The 20,703-nt window shown below is 32.5% G+C and overlaps 2 protein-coding genes across 2 annotated transcripts; both read left to right on the top strand.

Moving 5' to 3' along the window:
• The first annotated feature begins 7,270 nt into the window (after positions 1 to 7,270).
• On the top strand, positions 7,271 to 7,908 carry LOC118055605 (splicing factor 3B subunit 6-like protein). The gene has a single exon (XM_035067561.2). It carries the CDS (start codon positions 7,376 to 7,378, stop codon positions 7,751 to 7,753), a length of 378 nt encoding a protein of 125 aa, XP_034923452.1. The 5' UTR covers positions 7,271 to 7,375; the 3' UTR covers positions 7,754 to 7,908.
• A 4,342-nt stretch (positions 7,909 to 12,250) lies between these two features.
• On the top strand, positions 12,251 to 16,503 carry LOC118055611 (cysteine-rich receptor-like protein kinase 10). Its single transcript, XM_035067566.2, has 7 exons — positions 12,251 to 13,208; positions 13,959 to 14,096; positions 14,220 to 14,341; positions 14,460 to 14,670; positions 14,774 to 15,011; positions 15,673 to 15,823; positions 15,926 to 16,503. Exons 1-7 carry the CDS (start codon positions 12,404 to 12,406, stop codon positions 16,208 to 16,210), a joined length of 1,950 nt encoding a protein of 649 aa, XP_034923457.1. The 5' UTR covers positions 12,251 to 12,403; the 3' UTR covers positions 16,211 to 16,503.
• Positions 16,504 to 20,703: the final 4,200 nt, after the last annotated feature.

The following is a 20,703-nucleotide window of genomic DNA, read 5'->3' as shown; positions in this document are numbered from 1 at the left end:
AATACGAATTACTTCAAGTACTATATTATTTAAAAAAAATAAAAAATATATATTAAAAATATAGATAATGTTTTTTAAACTTTTTTGAATCGAGACCATGCTAGACCCAAACAACTTGAATCTGTCAACCATGTAAGATCCAAGAATATGGATTTGACGATCATCCTAGACTCAAGTGACTTAACCCAAGAGCCTTGGATCATGGATGACCGTGTCGCTAGACTCAAATATGTTGGGTCCGGCATGGCCCCTCAAGGATCTTGGGTCTGGCGGCCATGCCAGACCCAACCGATAATTAAGTTATTTAGAATTATTTATAAATAAATAAATTTGAATATTTACCCAGATTAATCTTTGTTTTATCAAATAATAATTGATTTATTTAATTTTTGAAACACATAATATAATTTATAATTGATTTTAATTAAAAATTAGGGACATAATTAAATTATATACCACATGATTATAAATTAATAATAAATAAATAAATTAGTTTATGATTCATGAAAAGAATTGAAACAAACACAACTATCATGCTCTAAACAATAACCAAGAAAGACTTTGATAGTAATAATTTTTATTTAAAATAATAAAAACAATGTAAGACAGTAGCAAAAAATAACCTATAAAAAATTAATAAATAGTTCAATTTATTCTGATGAGTTTTAAAGTAGAATAATTAATTTTTAATTTTAATGTTTATATTTTTTGTTGATTTTTTTAAGCTTTTTAGAGTTTTGATAATCAAAATAAAGTATAACGACAATATTATATAGTTTAGTTCTCAAGTAACTTATATATATATATATATATATATATATATATATATATATATATATATATATATTAGAGTTTTACATGGTGCATAAATTAAAAATAAGAATAACTTATATTGTATGTTGCATTCTATAAAATAGTCCATTTTTATGAATTAAGAAATTTCTTTTCAAATTTTTTACTAATATTAGTCTTTTTATTAATCAGATGATGAGTTGAATTTACTTTTATATATATATATATATATATAGAGAGAGAGAGAGAGAGAGAATGCTAGACTTGTGTGCCTAGGTCTGTCAATTTATGCTTGACCCGCGCCTGGGTTTGGCATCACACATGGTTGCCACATCCAAAGCGCTTAGGTCTGGAAACCCATGTTATACCCAAGCAAAGAGAGGTCAATAGTGCACTTAGTTGTCAGGAGAGAGAAAATAAAAAAAAAATCAAACAATCAATCATCGGTGGCAATTCAGCCATGACATGTCTATATGCGCCGCTCCATGTGCAAAAGAGCATGATTACACATCTAATGATACGACAAATGACCAGATTTGGTCACCAAGAAGTGGCTTACGCGCCTCCTTAATGGCGCGAGCACCGCCCACTCGTTTAAACATATGGAACACGCATCAACTTTTTTAATTTAAAAATACAAAATACAAATACAACATGAAAATACTAAAACGCCCCTCATGGTCCTTTTAAGTACACAAAATACTCATATAAAAATACCAAAATACCCCCAAAGGCAAAGCTTTTTTTTTTTTTTGTCTTTTCTGATGCTAAAATTGTTATTTGCTTGTACTCTAAAATTTAAAAAACTTGAATACCCTTATGGAAGACAACCAAGGAAATGTTTATCTGCTCGTGAAAAGATGAGTAATTAAAAATGAAACTATTATTACAATTCACAGCAAAATGTCTCTTGATCTATGATGATTTTTTCTCACATCATTTAGCTTTTGTTATAATAAAAGTTGTATGGACCCTCTTCGATTCTTTATTTCCACATATATTTTTCCTCCTCTTTTTATTTCTTATGTCTTTATGTGCATTATAAAGCAAGAGTACTGCTATAAATAGTTCAAAATTCAAAAGAGTGAGATGTATTAAGATCAATCACTCCATGATTAAGTGAGCTTGCCTATGTTCCAGACTTCACCTTGAAACCCTCCTTCTTTTGTGGAGGATGAGAGCTTGACAAAGACTTCCCATCCAATTTGTTAAGACCGCCATCATTAATAGGACTTTAATTAAGTTGGTTAAGAAGCCGGATTAGAACTAGAAAAGAATGCACCAAAAAGATCAGATCCATCAAAATTGTTCATCGCAATTGCAACAAATGGTTGGATGACATTAGTGTTTGGATGATCAGATTTTAGAGTCTTAACCCTGGGTTGCGTGATTGATTTATCAAAGTGATAAAGAATTTTTTTTTAGTGATGTTAAAATAAAAAGTCATGGTACTTAGATGATTTAGATATTTAAATTGAAGCTAACAGGAGAATTCAAGGAGTTTTGGGTTAAATATTATTAACAATATTGATGTTATGTTTAGAATTTTGGTATTGAAACTAATAATAGCAGTAATAATTGTATAGATGATAATAATCTTGATGAATGTTTTAGGAATAACAAGAAAGATGAAGGCAATAATGTTGGTTTTAGTTTACATGTTTTAGGCTTGTTGATTGTTAATTAATAAAATTCTATTAGCATAATTGTATTGTAAAGGATTTTAATTTTATGAATTTTTATTAGAACTATGTATTTTAAGATACTTGAATTTTTGTATTATTTATTTTACTTTTGTCTTAATTATGTTATATTGTTATTTACTACTTGGCTGAAATTGTTCATATAATTAGTTAAGAAAATTACTTATGCTTTTATAATCCAAGATTATATTGCATTTTTTATGTCGTGTTGAAAAAATATTTTTAACAACATTGTTTATCAATATATGTCATATCACTACTTTTAAAGTAGTTGTAATCTCTTAATATTCTATTGTTTATATATATATATAAAACAAATGCAAGCCACACAGCCTTACGTAATAACAAAGGCATACAACAAAAGGTGAGAGTTATATCAAATGGATGAGATATGTTTCATCATCCCTTCATACACCATTTTTTTGCAACAAAATGGTATCATAGAGCGTTTAAGAGAATTGGAGCATGTGTGTAGAAGTAGGGGGGAAATCCCAAAAGTGAATTAATAAACAACTAACATTCAAATAAGAAAAAAAAATAGAGGTGCAAGATGGTAGAGCTTAACAATATAGAAAGCCAAGATAAGCTAATTGCAAGTTGACAAGTCCTTGCATAAAAGATGAGATGGTATAATAAGAATCACGTATAGAGAAAGGAAGATAGCTCAAGATTCTTGATAAAGAAATTGGTAGCAATAGCATATAGCCTAGAGGAGCTATATTCTAACAAATATAATTAATAATGAAATGAAGATTGAAGAGATGAAAATGAGATGTCATTAGTCATGATGCTAGAAAATGATTAAAACAAATATCCAAGAAATTCACGAGATGAAAGCCATGGGAAATGGTTATAATAAGAAGAAGAACTAATTTACAATTCGCAAGCTTTCCCAATATATTTCAAATTCATGGGATGTGAGATTTTAAAAATTAAAAGGGAGTGCTGCAATTAATTTTTAAGTCTAAATTCAAAGTTTTCTTTAATTCTTCTAGGTGCATGTATATGTATTGATGATGTAGTTATCTTATTAAGCATCTAAAATTATCCTTAGATCAGTATAAAAACATGTATTAAAAGAGTTATAGTAATCTAAGTCCAAGTCCAGAGGGACTTCTTCTCTTAAAAGAGTGATACGATATGATACGATACGATACGATACGAGAATGGTCTCCCACCATGCTTCCCTTCCTACCTGCTCTGTCTCTTTAATTATTTCCAATGAGGTATCACAGTTAGTTCAAGCTAGTAGGGGGTGTCTGAGAGATTCAATGGAGCATATATGTTAAAAAAAGAAAAAATCATGAAAGTAAATAGGCAATGGAACAAGAGTTAGTAAATGGAGGAGAGAGAGAGAGAGAGAGAGAGAGAGAGAGAGAGAGAGAGAGAGAGATAATAAGAAATTTAAGAGAGAGGCTTAGTGCAAGCTGACAAGTCCTTATTGTATAAGAGAGTGTGTGGTATAAAAGAAATCCCACATGAAAAAGAGAAGGGATAGAACTTTAAAAAAAAAAAAAAAAAAAACTTCCTAAAAAAGAGGAAAATAGCAAATGAGCCATGGTGAAGAAGCAGCTAATAGCCTAATGAAGAGTTGGCCAAATACACAAAGGTCGCTCGAAGAGCTAAATCTTGAAAAAAAGATTTTTCAAAGAAAAGCTAGTAGCTAGAGAAATGTGGTGATGATCATAAAAGGAGAAAAATGACTATGAGCTGATGAAGAAAAGCATGATGAAAAGATAGCAATGAGATGCTATTAGCTAACCATGATGAAAAGAGTAGCTAAAAATCTTTTCAAGATAAAGATGGAAGATCCAAAAAATTATGGTAGCAATGTAGCTATCCAAAAATAAAAAATAAAAACAAGAGATGAGAAAAGAAGATCGTCTATAACAAAATGATTTTTTAAAATATTTTTAAATTTCAAGAAATGCAAAATTAAATTGAAAGGGGGTGCTGGGATTAATTTTGAAATCTAAATTTAATGTGTTCATTTAATTATCTCAAGTGTATGTATATTTTTTTAATTATACATTTATCTTTCGAGCCTCTAGAATTATCCCTACACCAGTAAAAATGCATGAATTGAAAGTATTGTAATCCAAGTATCATTCATATCATGTTACTTTTTGAATATATGAATGTGCTACAGATTTACAAACTATAAATTAATATTTAAATACTTGAAAATTACAGGAGAGTTGATGAACCGGGGGCCGGTTCTTAGGAAATCAAGGCCTAATACAGCAATTAATGTAGGTGAAGAACTTCTTTCGCTTCTGCACGGCAATACATATGGAGAAGAATTAGAAAGCAGAATGCATCAGTATGATATGATATTTTTTATTTTTTATTTTTGTACTTCTCCTCCCTCCTACTGTTAGGTCATGCTCTGCCATGCAATGATCCATATGCGTTTACCTATGACCAGGGGATATGGACCATTACAAGGTGAGCATGGCAACAAATGGGGAAATGCAGGATTCAATCAAGCAGGCAGAATAATCCCTCTGTTAAACCAGACTGTATAAATAAGATAAAGAGTAAACTGTAGACTCACCGTGACAGAGTCTTCGTGTTGGTTTGCAGCAGCAAGCAATTCCCTTTCATTTCCAAGGCTGGCGTGCCTGACATCGGACTTATGTTGCCTCCTGTTAGCACGAGCTTGCGTGAACACCACGGAATAGTCTGTAGGAACTGGGTTCTTGGAGTTCCACCCTCCAAATTGAGGAACAGAGAGCCCTCCATTTTTCTGTAACAAAATGAAGTCGTAGCCATCAATGTCTTGCAGCAGAAGCTTGCACGGTTTGCATGAGATTTAAACGTGATTTAACTAGATATACTTGTAATTAATCGTTGTTAATGTTAAGTAAATTTGAGGAGGCATTCAGCTTCCGTTATGATCTTGTTTTGGTTAATACCCCCTTGGTCATTAACGCATATTAATCAAAACAAGATCAAGGATCCCCGTTTACAAAAATAAAAGCCGGGGATAATAGCTAGTATAAATTGATGCTCGCTTATGATCTTCGATATCAAAAACAAGAAAAGCTTTGCTCCAGTTCCCATCTATCTCTAATGCTGATAACAACACTCCTGATAGTTTACGAGAATTCTTGTTGGAAAATACCAACATCAAAATCAAAACACACAGGAAATTCGAAACCAGATTTTCTCCTTGAACTCTTGAACTTACCCTCCTCCTTTCCATGATGAAGGGGCGGGTGTAATATTGTGAATGAGAGGCTATAGGTATGTATACAGTACAAGTCTATTTTTAAGTGAAATTTAGGGTTGATGCCCTATTTTACTGCTGGATGGAAAGAATCAAAGATGGTGCCAACCTGTTTCCTGCCACAAGAATGGCATCTTCTTCTTTTCAAGTAGCAGAACACAGATTAAATTAGACAATGGCAGTTCAAAACTCGAGAGTAGAAATTAAAAACAAGTGCCAAATTTAGAATGTGGTTGTATTACTGAAGAATCATCAGTGATGATGAATACAATACAGCCTTTACTTTTTAGTGGATGGTTATCCTTGACCAGCGGCCATCTTCAGAAGAAAAGGAAAAAAAAACTGGTTGTGGGGATGAACTTCCAGATTCAATTCCTGCCATTCACTTGACAAACGATTAATGAGAGACAAGCCGTTAGTTTAGCTGGAATGACAAATCATTCGTTTTCTAGGTTATGTTATGAAGGACATGTTTTTGTTTTGGAAAGTTTTGATTCGATTAAAATTACAATAACAAGCGTAGTTTGGCTGGCACGGGCTAGTCTGAGACATATTAGAATTGAATACCGTAGTTTTAAAAATTGCTTGATAGAAATTATTAATTTGAATTTTATAAATTTTAGGGTTATTAGAGGTTTACATGATCATTAATTTCAGGACCTATAAAATTAATTAAGATACGCGCAAACTGATCTGAACACCTATATTAATCCAAAAAAAAAAATTGAATACACTATTGGGGTATTTATAAGTATTATAGTGGTTGTTTTTTAAAATATTTTTTAAATTTTAAAAAATTATTATTAATATCATCATCATATCAAAATTATTCAAAAAATATAAAAATTTAATTTTAAACAAAAAAAAAATCAAGTTTTTATGAAACGTGATTTAGAATGCAATTCATACAAAACCTAAAAGGATAGGGATATTACATACTTTGATTCCTAGAGGGCTAAAGTGTAACATTTCTATTCGGGAGGGATGGTGGTAACATGATTTTTCCACAAAACCTCTATAAAACCCCTAAATCCCACCCTTCATCCCTAGTTACTCTAATGCTATTAAAGGCAAAAAGAAAAAAGAAAAGAGAGAGAGAGAGATTTTTAATGGCACTTAGCGACCTGGTAGTTAATGATATTTTATTAATAATTTTATAAGCTTATATATCATGAATTTTATATATTTTATGTTTTTTTTAAAAAAAATATTCTATAAATTAATTAATATTCTAATTACTTTATATATACTATAGAATTTTCCTATATATGACTGGTCGTGGAGGCATTATTTCAAATGTTGTTTCGGCAACGTAAAAAGAAAAATTCCTCAGTGGAACTTTTTTTTTAACGAATTATGAGTTATGTTTCTATAAGAAATTAAAAATTCACTATAAGAAAACGAATCATAATTGAATTATTAGGGGGGGGGGGACACGGATTTTTTTCGACATTCTTGGATACCGAACGACAATTCGTTCGTGGCTTCATAACACCCGTTGTAAAGCCGACACCACGCCTACACCGCCCCACAATATATTGAATGATTTCCCCTTCTTCCTTTTGAAGTCCCCCTCTAACACACACATTAGAAAGAAAACCCCAAAAACTTTGCCCCGCTTTCTCAGTACCCAAACAATACCACACTAATGGCGCAAACAATCAGCCTCCGCAAAGGCAACACCCGTCTTCCACCTGAGGTGAACCGCGTCCTCTACGTCCGTAATCTTCCATTCAACATATCCAGCGAAGAGATGTACGATATATTTGGCAAATACGGAGCGATTCGTCAAATCCGGATTGGAACCAACAAGGACACTAGAGGCACTGCTTTTGTGGTTTATGAAGATATATACGATGCCAAAACGGCAGTGGATCACTTGTCAGGGTTCAATGTGGCGAATCGGTATTTGATTGTGCTGTATTATCAGCCAGCGAAGATGAATAAGAAGTTTGATCAGAAGAAGAAAGAAGAAGAGATTGCTAAGATGCAGGAGAAATATGGTGTTTCTACTAAAGATAAGTAGACTCTTGTTAATTAGATTAGTATAAGAAAATGGAAACTCTTTTTGTTGTTTTGGAATTGCTAGGGTTTGTTATCGATGCTTTTGAATTATTACACTACTTTATTTCTGCAATCTATATATCCATGCATGTGTTCATGTATCGTTTCCGTGTTTAATTGACTGTTGTGTTGCTTAATTTCGTGGAGTTGGTGATCTTTGCTTATTGATTTTTAGGATTGCAAGTGTGTTTTTGGTAATTATGACTGGATAAATAAATAATTATCAGATTTTAATTTTCTGTGATTTTGGTTGTGAGGTATGGAAGTTGAAATGGACTTGTTTTAGCTGCACCTTTTGTTTGTGAATAATTAGGGCTACAGTAGGTTAGTAATTAGTTGAAGTTTGCAATTTTTGCACGGGGAAGGATGCATGTTCAATTATTGAACAAACCATCTTTTAGTCTGATTTTGTAAAGTTTGCAAGGGATTTTTTGTTCTTGTTGTTGTAGAACCTGAGTAATAGTATTGTATACCGATATGGTGCTAGTGTATCCTGCCCCATTCTTCTTCTAGATGTACTATTAATGATACTTGGATAAGTGATTGATGGTATTGCTTTTAGCTTTCTATTCTCTCGAACTTTGCTTGTGCAAGTTTATTACAGATGAACAGTTTTTATTTGATGGAGAAATTAGCTGCTCATAACCTTGCAACCTTTATGGCTATAATTCAATTAGGAGACTATTGTGAAGTTTTGATTATGCAGAATATTTATAGTGATTTAACATGGAAAAATTTGGGGGGAAATGAGAACCATAACCATGGTTCTTGAAGATTGATGGTGATAATCTTAAAATGTCTTGTGAAGATTCAAGCACTAGCAGCGTGTGCAATACTTGCAGCTCCATGTTTTTGTAAGGTTGGCAGATTGTTGTCGAGGCTGCATGATGTGAATAAAGAATCTGATATTGAGACTTTGTTGTTATTCAAAAAGATTTCATGGTATAAAGGATTTTGAAAAACAATGGTGAGTCAGTTTCTTTCAGGAACTTAGTAATTCCTAACAATCAGTTTCTTACCTGCACTTCCAACTCTCAGAGTGAATATGCGTAGTACACATTTATTAGTAGTGGATGCATACCTGAACAGTTGGCTTGATCAGGCTAACTGTTTTGCATTTCTCTGACCTTCAAGAGAAATATACCATTCTTGATAAGTGAGAGATTTTGTGACAAATGAAGAATCGAATTTCTTTCCATGAAGCTCTAATATTTGAGTTATACGTTATATCAACTGCAACTAACATGTTTAGATGAAGATTGAGAGAAGGGGGGAGGTTCTCTTAATTACATTTTTCAATATTGTCTGATGGGATTTTAACTGGGTCAATTAAGGCAAAAGGGGACTGTAAACCTGAATCAGCGGGGACCCGCCATGTACCTGTTGATATGGTTTACTTTTAGCTAACTGTATCCAATCCCTTACATTCAAAGAAAGGGATGACTGCCCTGCTTAGATTGGATTCGGATGCAAGTAAATTTCATTAGGCAGCTTTCACCATGATAGATAGTTGAGCACGCATGGATATATTTTCATTTGGAATCTGGATTCAAATAGTGTCAAAGTTCAGACTGAGCGCGCCTGCAATGACAGAAAACAATTAGTAATGATTTACTTGTTTTTCCCTTTACTTATTTTTACCTTTAGTCATCCCATTTGACATGGATAGTGAAATACACTGAAACTTGTGTTGCAACTAGGAGTAGGAATCAGCAGAGGGTAACGGCAGACACAAGTGTCATCTGGCTTTTCTAAAAAGAAGCAACATCCATAAGAGCCCGCGCCACGCATCCGTTATTGCATTCATCTTTTTCACAGCATTTGCCAGCATCTTTTCGCTACCTGCACTCAGAAAGAAGGAATCGAGTCATTGAAAGAATCTTTACAAGACCTTCATGTATTCAAGTCCATTACTTTCACGTTAGGTAACAGACTGTATTTATAAATTTAGAATTTTTCAAGCATTTCCTGGAAAATGACCAAGTTCTAAAATATGGGTGTGCAGGTTCTCTATGAGACACGCACTTCCACGTTTATATCCAAGTACTTGGATGTGTGAATGTCGATCAGTTTTAGTGATTTCATCCCTTTGTGTGTAAATAATCTGCTATCTACCGAAGTTTACAATAAATAAAACGGCGTAGGGTAGATGTAGCATTTTACTAGAAGTGGTAAAGAGAACAAGAAAAGGGAGGACGGCGAAAACTGAAAGGCTCTTCCTGGCTTCCATATTTTACTTGTGCGAATGTGTATACAAGAAGAAGCTGGCAGAGATACTAATAGAGATTATTTGAGAGTGTTGGATTATGTTTTTTAAATTATTTTTATTTGGAAATCTATTAAAATAATATTTATATGTGTGTGTGTATTAAAATTTATTTAAAACTAAAAAAAAAAAATCAATTGTTTTTAGAAACATGGTTGGATTGTAAAACATTTAAAAGAATAATTTACTCTCTCTCTCTTGTTTATATTTCTCATATTGTTCTTACAATTTTTGCTTTTATATTTAGTAATTTCATATTTAATGATGAAAATTAAGTTAATTAAAATCAATTATCTAAATCTGATCCAAATATATGGTAGGAATAAAGGTTGAAATTACAAAACTTTTAAAAGAATGTTTTTGAAAAAAAAAAAAAACTTGGACAAACTCAAACGCATTTTTGTCGCATGTATTATTATTATTATTATTATAGAACATTAACTTAGACATTGTTTTAAAAACATATATAGGATACCAGGCTCGAGTATAGATTTTTTTTTTTTTATTAACGTGGGTGTCCGAGCCAGCTTGCGCGTACCTCGACTAATTCCACAGACCCTGAAGTTAATGACTATATAAACCTTCAGTGGCTATCATATGAGCAATCTAGGGTTTGAATCTGAGACTATAAAAAAAGCAAACCTTTTAATTTCAAGCTTTTATTATTGGCCACCATGGTTGAGTATAGATTAATATCACAGGTAAGGGTGCCGCTGGACACGCATGTGACATTGGTAGGAGGTAGTAATTAAGGGTTCTTTTCACATTTGTACGAGAAAATCTTTTGTTTCCCACTTGTCCGTGCTGTACATTGAAAAAATTAAAAAGATTAATTTAAAAATCACTAAAACTAAAATAATTTGTAGGATGATAATATTTATCTTGTCAATCACTTTTTTATTCACTAATAACATTTCACTCCTCTTTTCTCAATTCCAATTTTAACGTAAAAAGTTTCGTTGAATTCATATATTTTATTTTAATGTTTCACTTGAAGTGAGTTCTAAAGTGACACCAAAATCAAATATGATGTATATTTTTTGATTTGAACAAGAGCAGTTATCACTATTATCATCCTCATTGGTTCCAAGACTATGTTATACTTCAGGCTAGATAAAAAAATTTACACGTTTAATATAAATGGCCTTTTTAGAGTAAAATCATGTTCCAATATGATGGATCAGCTGCTCTATAATGATGCTCAACCATTTCAATTTTTAGTTTGGACAAAACAAGCCCCACCAAAACTGCAATTATTCCTCTGGTTTGTTGTTCAAGATAAAGCATCCGCCGAAATTTTCTTGTTTCAGCATGATTTCCTTACCTTTCAGGAATCAAGATATGTATTTTACAATAAAAGCCTGAAATTTTCAAGTCACTTCTTCATCCATGGCCACTTTGCTAGGAATCTACGAATGAAATTTCTTTCAAGATAGGGTATTAGTAGTGTTTTTTTAAAATATGTTGATTATATGTGCTATCAATAGTTTTCTATAGTGAAAGGCAAACAACAAAATTTCTTATGAAAACTTCTTTTTTTTGCGTTGTATGGAGTTTTCGGGTTCATCGAAATAATATTATCTTTAATGGTGCTGCCCCAAACCTTCAAAACTGTTTTTCCAAGGTCCTTCGAAGTTTCTCATTAATTATGACTGAGGCTTGATTCTAATTCTTTGGACCTCAATGGCGAGAATGTTCATAGCAGTTGTAATGCCAACGGTTCTGCAGAAGGGAGGAGCTGATTTCAATTGTCTTTTCTTTTCTTTTGCCCCCATGTTTTCCTTCCCTTGTTTCAAAACCTCAAAAGCTTATCTTTTTAGCCATTTTCTTAATAATAATATGGACTATTATCTAAAAAAAAACTAGAAGTATCTCAAAACTCTAATTGATAGATAATTGCAAATGTAAATCCCTTCGTCGAAAAAACATTTTGTAGAAAATTCAAAGAAATGTTCGCGCACAAGGAGAGCAGAGAGCAACGCGGCAAAGAACAGTGATTGATAATGACTCTCCGTCCACTAGCATTGCAACCCACGCATTACGTTGAAGACTTGTGTCTCCTTTAGCACTTCTGTTGCCATCCAACAACAGTTTTCACGAAACAAATTTCCACAAATTAATTTGATTAGGATTCTTCATATTTTTTTTCCATGTTCTCATTGAATTTTTGATGGGTCAGTTCTGCACAACAATGGAGTAGTTTTGAAAGTTGATCGAGACCTTTAGCTCGTACCTATTTTTACAGTCAATGCAAGCATTATTTACTTCATTGACTTAAATCTTCAAATATTCGCAGGGCTAGTAGCAAAAATAAGAGCTGCTGGCTAGAAAACTTGATCACCAAAAATGAAGTCTCTCAATTTCTTCATAGCTCTACTCTCCTTGCTTAGCCTTGCTACTATCACTAAATCACAGGACCCTTCTTATCTCTATCATTCATGCAGTAACGACACAACTTACACGAGAAACAGCACTTTCCAAACCAATTTAATTCTCCTCCTTTTTTCACTTTTGTCCGATGCACCCCGCAATAATCTCAATGGATTCTACAACTCCTCTATAGGGCTGGACCCTGATGATGTTTATGGCATGTTCCTTTGCCGTGGCGACGTTGACAAAAATACTTGCCAGATTTGTGTCGCCTTGGCTGCCAAAGAGGCAATCCAACGTTGCCCAGTTCAAAAAGTGGTTGTTTTATGGTACGATTTGTGCCTCTTGCGCTACTCAAACAGGGCTTTTTTCGCTACCATGGACCAAGACCCTGGAGTGTTCATGTTTAAATCTGATCAGAATATCGCAGACGAACCTGAACGCTTTAACCGGCTAGTGGCAACCACCATGAATTATACAGTCACTCAGGCTACAATTGCTACTTCAGGAGGTAAAAAGTTTGCAGTTGGAGAATATTTCACCAAGTCTCCAAACTTGTACAGCCTTGCGCAGTGCACACCGGACTTGTCAAGCTCGGATTGTAATCGATGTCTTAGGATAGCTATTTCTATTTTGCCTAGTTGCTGTAGCCAAAGGCCGGGAGTAAGCATCCTATATCCAAGTTGTAATGTCCGGTATGAAACCTTTAAGTTTTATAATATAACAACGGTTGCGGCAAAGCCACCACCTCCTCCTCCCTCTCCACTGACAAGACCAAAAGGTAAAGTTGGTTTGATTTTTTTTTGGCTTTGTCCACATTAATTAGTTGGACCAACATAGTCTTTATTTGGTTTCAATTTAAACAATTGATTATAGTAGCCCTTCCTTCATGATCAAGCAAATTTTTTTGTTGCTATTTTTGACTTGTAAAAAAAAGAGACACGTATTAGGTTTTTTATTGTAACTTAAAAAAACGATTAAAAATTAAATTAAATTCCTTTTCCAATTATTTATTTATGGCATATTTCTAAGAAAAATTACATTTTTTTAATTCTCACTAGAAAAATAATTTATTATTTTATAATTAAGAAGACAAAAATTAAAGATTAAAAATTGCTTAAAATTCATTTTGTTTAATTTTTTACTTATTTCTGTTATGAAAAAGTAATTAGTTGCAATCTTCTGGGTCTTGTAAATCACCAGATAGTCTAACATTATTCAAAGATGGATTAGGAAATGGATTTATTGATGAAACATGCTGTGATAAATGGATAATTAATATTTCAATTTAAGATTGCATGGAATTTTTTATTGTATTTGTTTGAGCATTTCTAATTGTATTTGTTTGAGCATTTCTAACTCTTACATAATTGTGATTCTTATTTTCTGAACATCCGAAATTATTATTTCATTTTCTTTAAGAAAATATATGTATTAGAACTTAAAATATATCGTGAAGAATAAAGTAATTAATTAGCTGACTGAATTATTGTGCACTGCATATGATTGACACCTTTTTGTTTTCATTCAGGAAAAGGCCATGTTTCAATAATTGTGATTGTAGCCATTGTCATTTCCATTGCTGTTTCTATGGTGCTTTTCTGCATGGGGTTCAGTTTCCTGAGAAGAAGGGCAAGAAAAAACAGAGTTTCCTTGCCAGAAAAAGATGGTAAAGAACATTAGAAATCTTTTCTAATTGGAACAAAACAGTGTATTTTATGTTGTGTGCTCTGCCGATGTTGGATAATAATATTCTCAAAAACTCAATCGAGGATCTATCTGTGTTGTGTAGATGGAGATGAGATTTCAACTGTGGAGTCCTTGCAATTTGATTTGAGTTCTATAGAAGCTGCCACAAACAATTTCTCCCCTGATAACAAGTTAGGTGAAGGAGGATTTGGTGAGGTTTACAAGGTAAGCAATTCGTGATGGGTTTAAATTTTGAAGAGCAGAGAAGACCTTGTTGCATTAGGATTAAAGAAATTACGAAAAATTGCTTGCTCAACCATTGATGAAATTAGTGCATTCTCAGGGAAAACTTCCTAATGGACAACAAATAGCTGTGAAGAGGCTATCAAAATATTCTGGTCAAGGTGCAGCAGAATTTAATAATGAGGTCCTGTTGATAGCCAAGCTTCAGCATAGAAATCTAGTCAGGCTATTGGGCTTTTGCCTGCAAGGGGCAGAGAAGATACTAGTCTATGAGTTTGTTCCCAACAAGAGCCTCGACCACTTCCTATTTGGTTTGACTTTTCTTAACCAATATTTTGCTTGTGATGCATCCTGATTATTTATTTTTCTTAGCTCCATTCTGATTTTTATTTTTATTTTTATAAATACATGAAGATCCTGCAAAACAAGGACTGTTGGATTGGTCAATTCGGTACAAAATCATAGGGGGGATTGCTCGAGGTCTCCTTTATCTTCACGAAGATTCCCGCCTCCGAATCATCCACCGTGATCTTAAACCAAGCAATGTTTTGTTGGATGGGGAAATGAATCCCAGGATTGCAGATTTTGGTATGGCAAAGATTTTTGGAGGGGATCAAAGTCAAGAAATTACAAACCGAATCGCTGGAACACTGTGAGTACTTTTAAGGCCTAAATTCTATATTTTGTTCGTCTACACTATCGTTTATTAAACCCTTATTTTTAGTGAAGCAAGAAGCATAACTTCATCCATGTTAAAACATTATCAAAAGAGAAGTTACATAAAAGAAGAGGATATATACATAACAAATTTCTTTCAAGATTTAATTCTTAAGATGAGAATTTATTTAATTTTTCAAAGTACGCTAAAGATAATGTGGAAAGTGCTCCTAACAATTCCTTCAAAAAAAAAAAAAGACTAATCTTAATTCACGTGTATGTTGATCCGAGCACGAGGAAACCTATCTTCGAATTAAAAAAAAAATGTTAATATATAGAACATACATGTTAAAAACTATATAAGGTCATGCCTAGCTTATTGTTGACATTCGACCAATAACATATATCGATAATCAATTGTTGTGCTTTTTTTTTTTCCTAAATATTAAATCATAAAAATACCTAGCTTCCCCAAATGATAAATCTATGAGTCATTAATTTTCAGATTTGATTCGACAAACCATGTAAGATGCCAAAATCATTTGAAAGTAGGAAAACTGATTCAGTTTCAATTAGCTAATTATGGTAAATATTGAAGGGATTAATTGTCGATGTTCTTTTTCTGTAATCGATGCCGACTGTTGGATATACTCTAGTGGTTACATGTCTCCGGAGTACGCAATGCACGGACAGTACTCCGTTAAGTCAGACGTGTATAGCTTCGGTGTCTTGATGCTCGAGATTATCAGTGGGAAAAAGAACAGCAGTCTCTATCAATCAGACAATGGCATGGACCTTCCAAGCTATGTAAGAGAAAATTAATTGAACACATTTTTATTTTATTTATGCCAAGATCAACGACGGGGAGAATAAGAGAATGTTTCTGAACATAGCTATTGATGGTTGCAGGCATGGAAACAATGGACAAATGGGACAGCACTGGAACTAATGGATGCAAGCTTAGGAGATTCTTACTCCAGAAATGAGATCACTAGATGCCTCCATATTGCCTTATTGTGTGTTCAAGAAGATCCAAAAAATAGACCAAAATTGACAACAATAGTTCTCATGCTCAATAGTTTCTCTGTAACGCCACCATTGCCTCGGAAGCCGGCATATTGTGTGAAAAGCAGGACGGGCTCGAAGCCTTTGTCCGTTAATGATATGTCAATCACAGAACTATATCCTCGTTAATGCAAAGAAATGAATCTTCAAAACAGGCATGCATGCAAGTTTATACAGAGGGTAGGAGGAGAAAATTTATGAAAGCTGGAAAGTCTTAAAAATCAAACAATTTTTTTTTACGAGCCTCTTGGTTCACTATGATTTATTTTCTTCCCAAAACAATTCAATGGAGAGCGCTTGTTCTTGCATTGTATGAACGCTTTTGTTCAGTATGACTTTGACGCTTTTGTTGATTGTGTTCTCCAAAATTCAAAAAATGCAAAAATTTCCTAAAAATAAATTCACATTTTTATAATTTTTTACCCTTTTCGCCTTTTGTTTTCACGTTGATTTTAAAAAAAAAAAAATCAAACAATGAAAAAATAAGAACGAGGATAAAAATTAAAAAACAAGAGGTAATAATTTAAACATTGGAAACCTCCTCCACCACAACATCTCCCACTACCGCCATCTTCAGTGCCTCATGACAACCATCCACTCATCACCAACCAAGTTTCAAGCTCCTCCTCCCTAATCGCAGCCAACAAACCCAGTAATGCAACCCCTATTCCCTCCATTCACGGCAATTTCACAACAACTTCAACACCAGAAGCCACCCACCAGCCACAATGATGGAAACCCTTAGCAATAAAATAGCTTTAACAACCTATCGAGGACCCAAACCACCACAATAGCAGCCTTGATTATTATTTTATTTTATTTTTAAGAGAAAGTTGTTACATTAGAGAGAGAAAGAAGATCACGGAACTTTAGGTCGCCCGATCTCCTTCTGTAAGCGGCAATGAACAACACCGCCAACACAAAAACAAAGACGAAAAGGAGGCACACCTTATAGGCGCTTCCTAGACCCGCGCAGCACATGCAACGATGAGCCAAAACTTTTATTCTGCACTAGCACGCGGCTCCATTGCATCTTTTTTATCCAACCGCCTCAGCTCAACTCTAACCACCAAATGAATTTTTGAACAATTTTTAAAACATGAAAATGAAATGCTGACTTCTTTCTAAGTTGGAATGGAAGAGAAGGATAAGGCCTTCCATTAATAAATTAAAGAATTGGGCATGAATGATCCAAGATTGAGAAAGCCCATCTATGCACTTGTCATCACTGGCTGATATTGGGCCAAGCCTTAATTAAGGATTGAATTCAGTTGGGCCATGATTCACATGCCCAACAAGCCCGAATTGTACCCCATTCCAGTGGAGTCAATTTTCCTTGTTGCTTTCCTGGTGCTTGATTTTCTACCAGCATTAAGTTTGTTTCCCTTTGCCACGTTACTTACAAAAGTCTTTCTAACCAAACAAAAAGGAAGATCATTTTCATGGAGGTTATTGAACCAAGAAGAGGTCAACTCCCATTGAAGAACTCCGCTGAAAAGATGTGCAAGCTTTTGAGAGTAATTAATTAAGAGCAATTGAAGACAGTTTCAGTTTCCTGGCTAAGATTTACTGACAGCGGGGACTCGCCATGTACCTGTTGATGTGGTTTACTTTTAGCTAACTGTATCCAATCCCTTACATTCAAAGAAAGGGATGACTGCCCTGCTTAGATTGGATTCGGATGCAAGTAAATTTCATTAGGCAGCTTTCACTATGATAGATAGTTGAGCACGCCCGGATCTATTTTCATTTGGAATCTGGATTCAAATAGTGTCAAAATTCAGACTGAGCACGCCTGCAATGACAGAAAACAATTAGTAATGATTTACTTGTTTTTCCCTTTACTTATTTTTACCTTTAGTCATCCCATTTGACATGGATAGTGAAATACACTGAAACTTGTGTTGCAACTACGAGTAGGAATCAGCAGAGGGTAACGGCAGACACAAGTGTCATCTGGCTTTTCTAAAAAGAAGCAACATCCATAAGAGCCTGCGCCACGCTTCCGTTATTGCATTCATCTTTTTCACAGCATTTGCCAGCACCTTTTCGCTACCTGCACTCAGAAAGAAGGAATCGAGTCAGTGAAAGAATCTTTACAAGACCTTCATGTATTTAAGTCCATTACTTTCACGTTAGGTAACAGGCTGTGTTTATAAATTTAGAATTTTTCAAGCATTTCCTGGAAAATACCAGGTTTTAAAATATGGGTGTGCGGGTTCTCTATGAGACACACACTTCCACGTTTATATCCAAGTACTTAGATGTGTGAATGTCGATCAGTTTTTAGTGATTTCATCCTTTTGTGTGTAAATAATCTGCTATCTACCTTAGCTAACAATAAATTAAACGGCATAGGGTAGAAGGAGCATTTTACTAGAATTGGTAAAGAGAACAAGAAAAGGGAGGACGGCGAAAACTTAAAGGCTCTTCCTTGCTTCCATGTTTTTACTTGTGCGAATGTGTATACAAGAAGAAGCTGGCAGAGATACTAATAGAGATTATTTGAGAGTGTTGGATTATGTTTTTTAAAGTATTATTTATTTGGAAATTTATTAAAATAATATTTTATATTTTAAAAAAATATATATTTTTGATATTAGTATATTAAAATTCAAAATTTATTGAAAAAATTTATTTAAAATTAAAAAAAAAATAGAAGCATGGTTGGATTGTAAAACATTTAAAAGAATAATTTACTCTCTTTCTCTCTCTTGTTTATATTTCTCATATTGTTCTTACAATTTTTGCTTTTATATTTAGTAATTTTCATATTTAATGATGAAAATGAAGTCAATTAAAATCAATTATCTAAATCTGATCCAAATCTATGGTAGGAATAAAGGTTGAAATTATAAAACATTTAAAAGAATATTTTTGAAAAAAAAAAAAAAACTGGACAAAATCAAATGCATTTGTCGTATATTAAAAAATGGAATATGTTTTCTTATTTATTTTTTCTAAAATTATCAATATTAAAAAATAATTTATTTTTTAAAAATTCACTTTCTAAAAAAAAAAAATTATTTTTTACCAAAATAAATATTAAACTTAATGTAAACTAACAAGTCTCAAATCACCTCTATCCACCATTGAGGTAGTTGTTTCAATGGCTTGTTCTCTCACTCTTTTCTTTTTCATGGCCCTCTCTCTCCAAAGAGAACAAACTAGAGATTATGGTAAAACTTTGTCTATATATACTGAGATTGATAATGATGAAATCGAATTATAGGGACTAAAATGTTATTTCATTAAAACAACATCATTTTGTCATGATCTTCGCTAAAACTACAGCACTTTTAGAAAAAGGGTCCCTTTCATTTTAAACAATAAAAACCTCCTTTGTCTTGATATATTATAATTTGGTGCTTGAAATTGTCTAAATCGTCATTTTTAGTTTTTATTATTATTATTATTAGTAATGAAGTTTTAAAAATATAGGTAGGCTAGTAAACAGACTTACCGATTAAATACTTAGTTATTCAATTAATTATAGTAATTTTAATTATTTTTTATAGTCAAAATCGTTGATAGTTTGTATTTGATGCTTGGTGGGTTGGATAATTTATGATTAATACTTATAAAAGATTTTTTTTATAAAGGTAGGGACTCTATAATGCTTAAATAAATATATTTTTAGAAAGAGAAAATTCAATAATATTCTAGAGAAAGATACTTTAAAAATATATATGCAATAAATAATAAAAATTATAAACTTTTATTCTAAAAATCTCATAGTGTATTTATAACTCGTGAATTTTGTTTTTTTATGGAGAAAAGTGATTGAAAGTAACTTTATGTTTTTGATATTTTAAGTTGCATTATGAAAATGTATTTCACTCAATTTTATTCCTCTAAAAAATAAAAAAAATGATGAGTTATTATATATTTTAGATCCACCTAAAGTTCAGCTTGATACGCTACCAAGCCTAATCGTTATTAGGTTTGGAACCTCCTTAGTGTTAGGCTTAACACGCTATGAAACCCACTCGAGGTTGGACTTGGCACATTGTTTATATATTTTTTTTAATCCGTTATTATTGACAAAGATATATTGATATCTTGATTTATCAATTAGCAATAGAATCCAAATGCTCTTATGGTATAGTGTATAAAAATTTAAAAATAAATTATTCAATTCAATTAATTTTTTTTTTTAAATCCAAATTATGTTTTAGAAATACATTGATACAACTTAAATCGAATAAATCATTACATATTAAACCATAAATTATAAAAGCTTTTACATCCAGAATTGTTTTTTTGACAAATTACAAAATATTTTTGAAGTCAAAGATATATTTTCACAAACTTATATACTCATAAGATTTTTTAAAAAATATTAATTGTCAAATATTTATTATTGATATTTTATTTTATTAAATTTAAAACAAAAATAAAAAAGAAAAAGATAGCCTAATATACGTTGAAACTTTCAAATGAAAAACATATAAACGATATTTTATGATTGAATTCATATGAAATGAAATGATAATAATAATAACTACATTAATTTGAAAATATATTATCAAACTAATTTCATTTCTTTTTATTTCATGAAATTTCATTTTTTTTTTAAATGAAAAAAAATTATCTATACTTTCTATTATGGATTGCTGTGC

Source organism: Populus alba, chromosome 1, assembly GCF_005239225.2.
Source record: "Populus alba chromosome 1, ASM523922v2, whole genome shotgun sequence".
Taxonomy (NCBI): Eukaryota; Viridiplantae; Streptophyta; class Magnoliopsida; order Malpighiales; family Salicaceae; genus Populus; species Populus alba.
The sequence above is the reverse complement of the archived record's forward strand: the minus strand, read 5'-3'. Positions and strand labels throughout refer to the sequence as shown.

Bases quoted from the DNA above. Each gene is read 5' to 3' on its own strand.
- LOC118055611 (XM_035067566.2), top strand. From the start codon at position 12,404: ATGAAGTCTCTCAATTTCTTCATAGCTCTACTCTCCTTGCTTAGCCTT. The intron at 14,671-14,773 runs GTTTGACTTTTC...AAATACATGAAG, and splicing joins CCTCGACCACTTCCTATTTG to ATCCTGCAAAACAAGGACTG. The intron at 15,012-15,672 runs GTGAGTACTTTT...GATATACTCTAG, and splicing joins AACCGAATCGCTGGAACACT to TGGTTACATGTCTCCGGAGT.
- LOC118055605 (XM_035067561.2), top strand. From the start codon at position 7,376: ATGGCGCAAACAATCAGCCTCCGCAAAGGCAACACCCGTCTTCCACCT.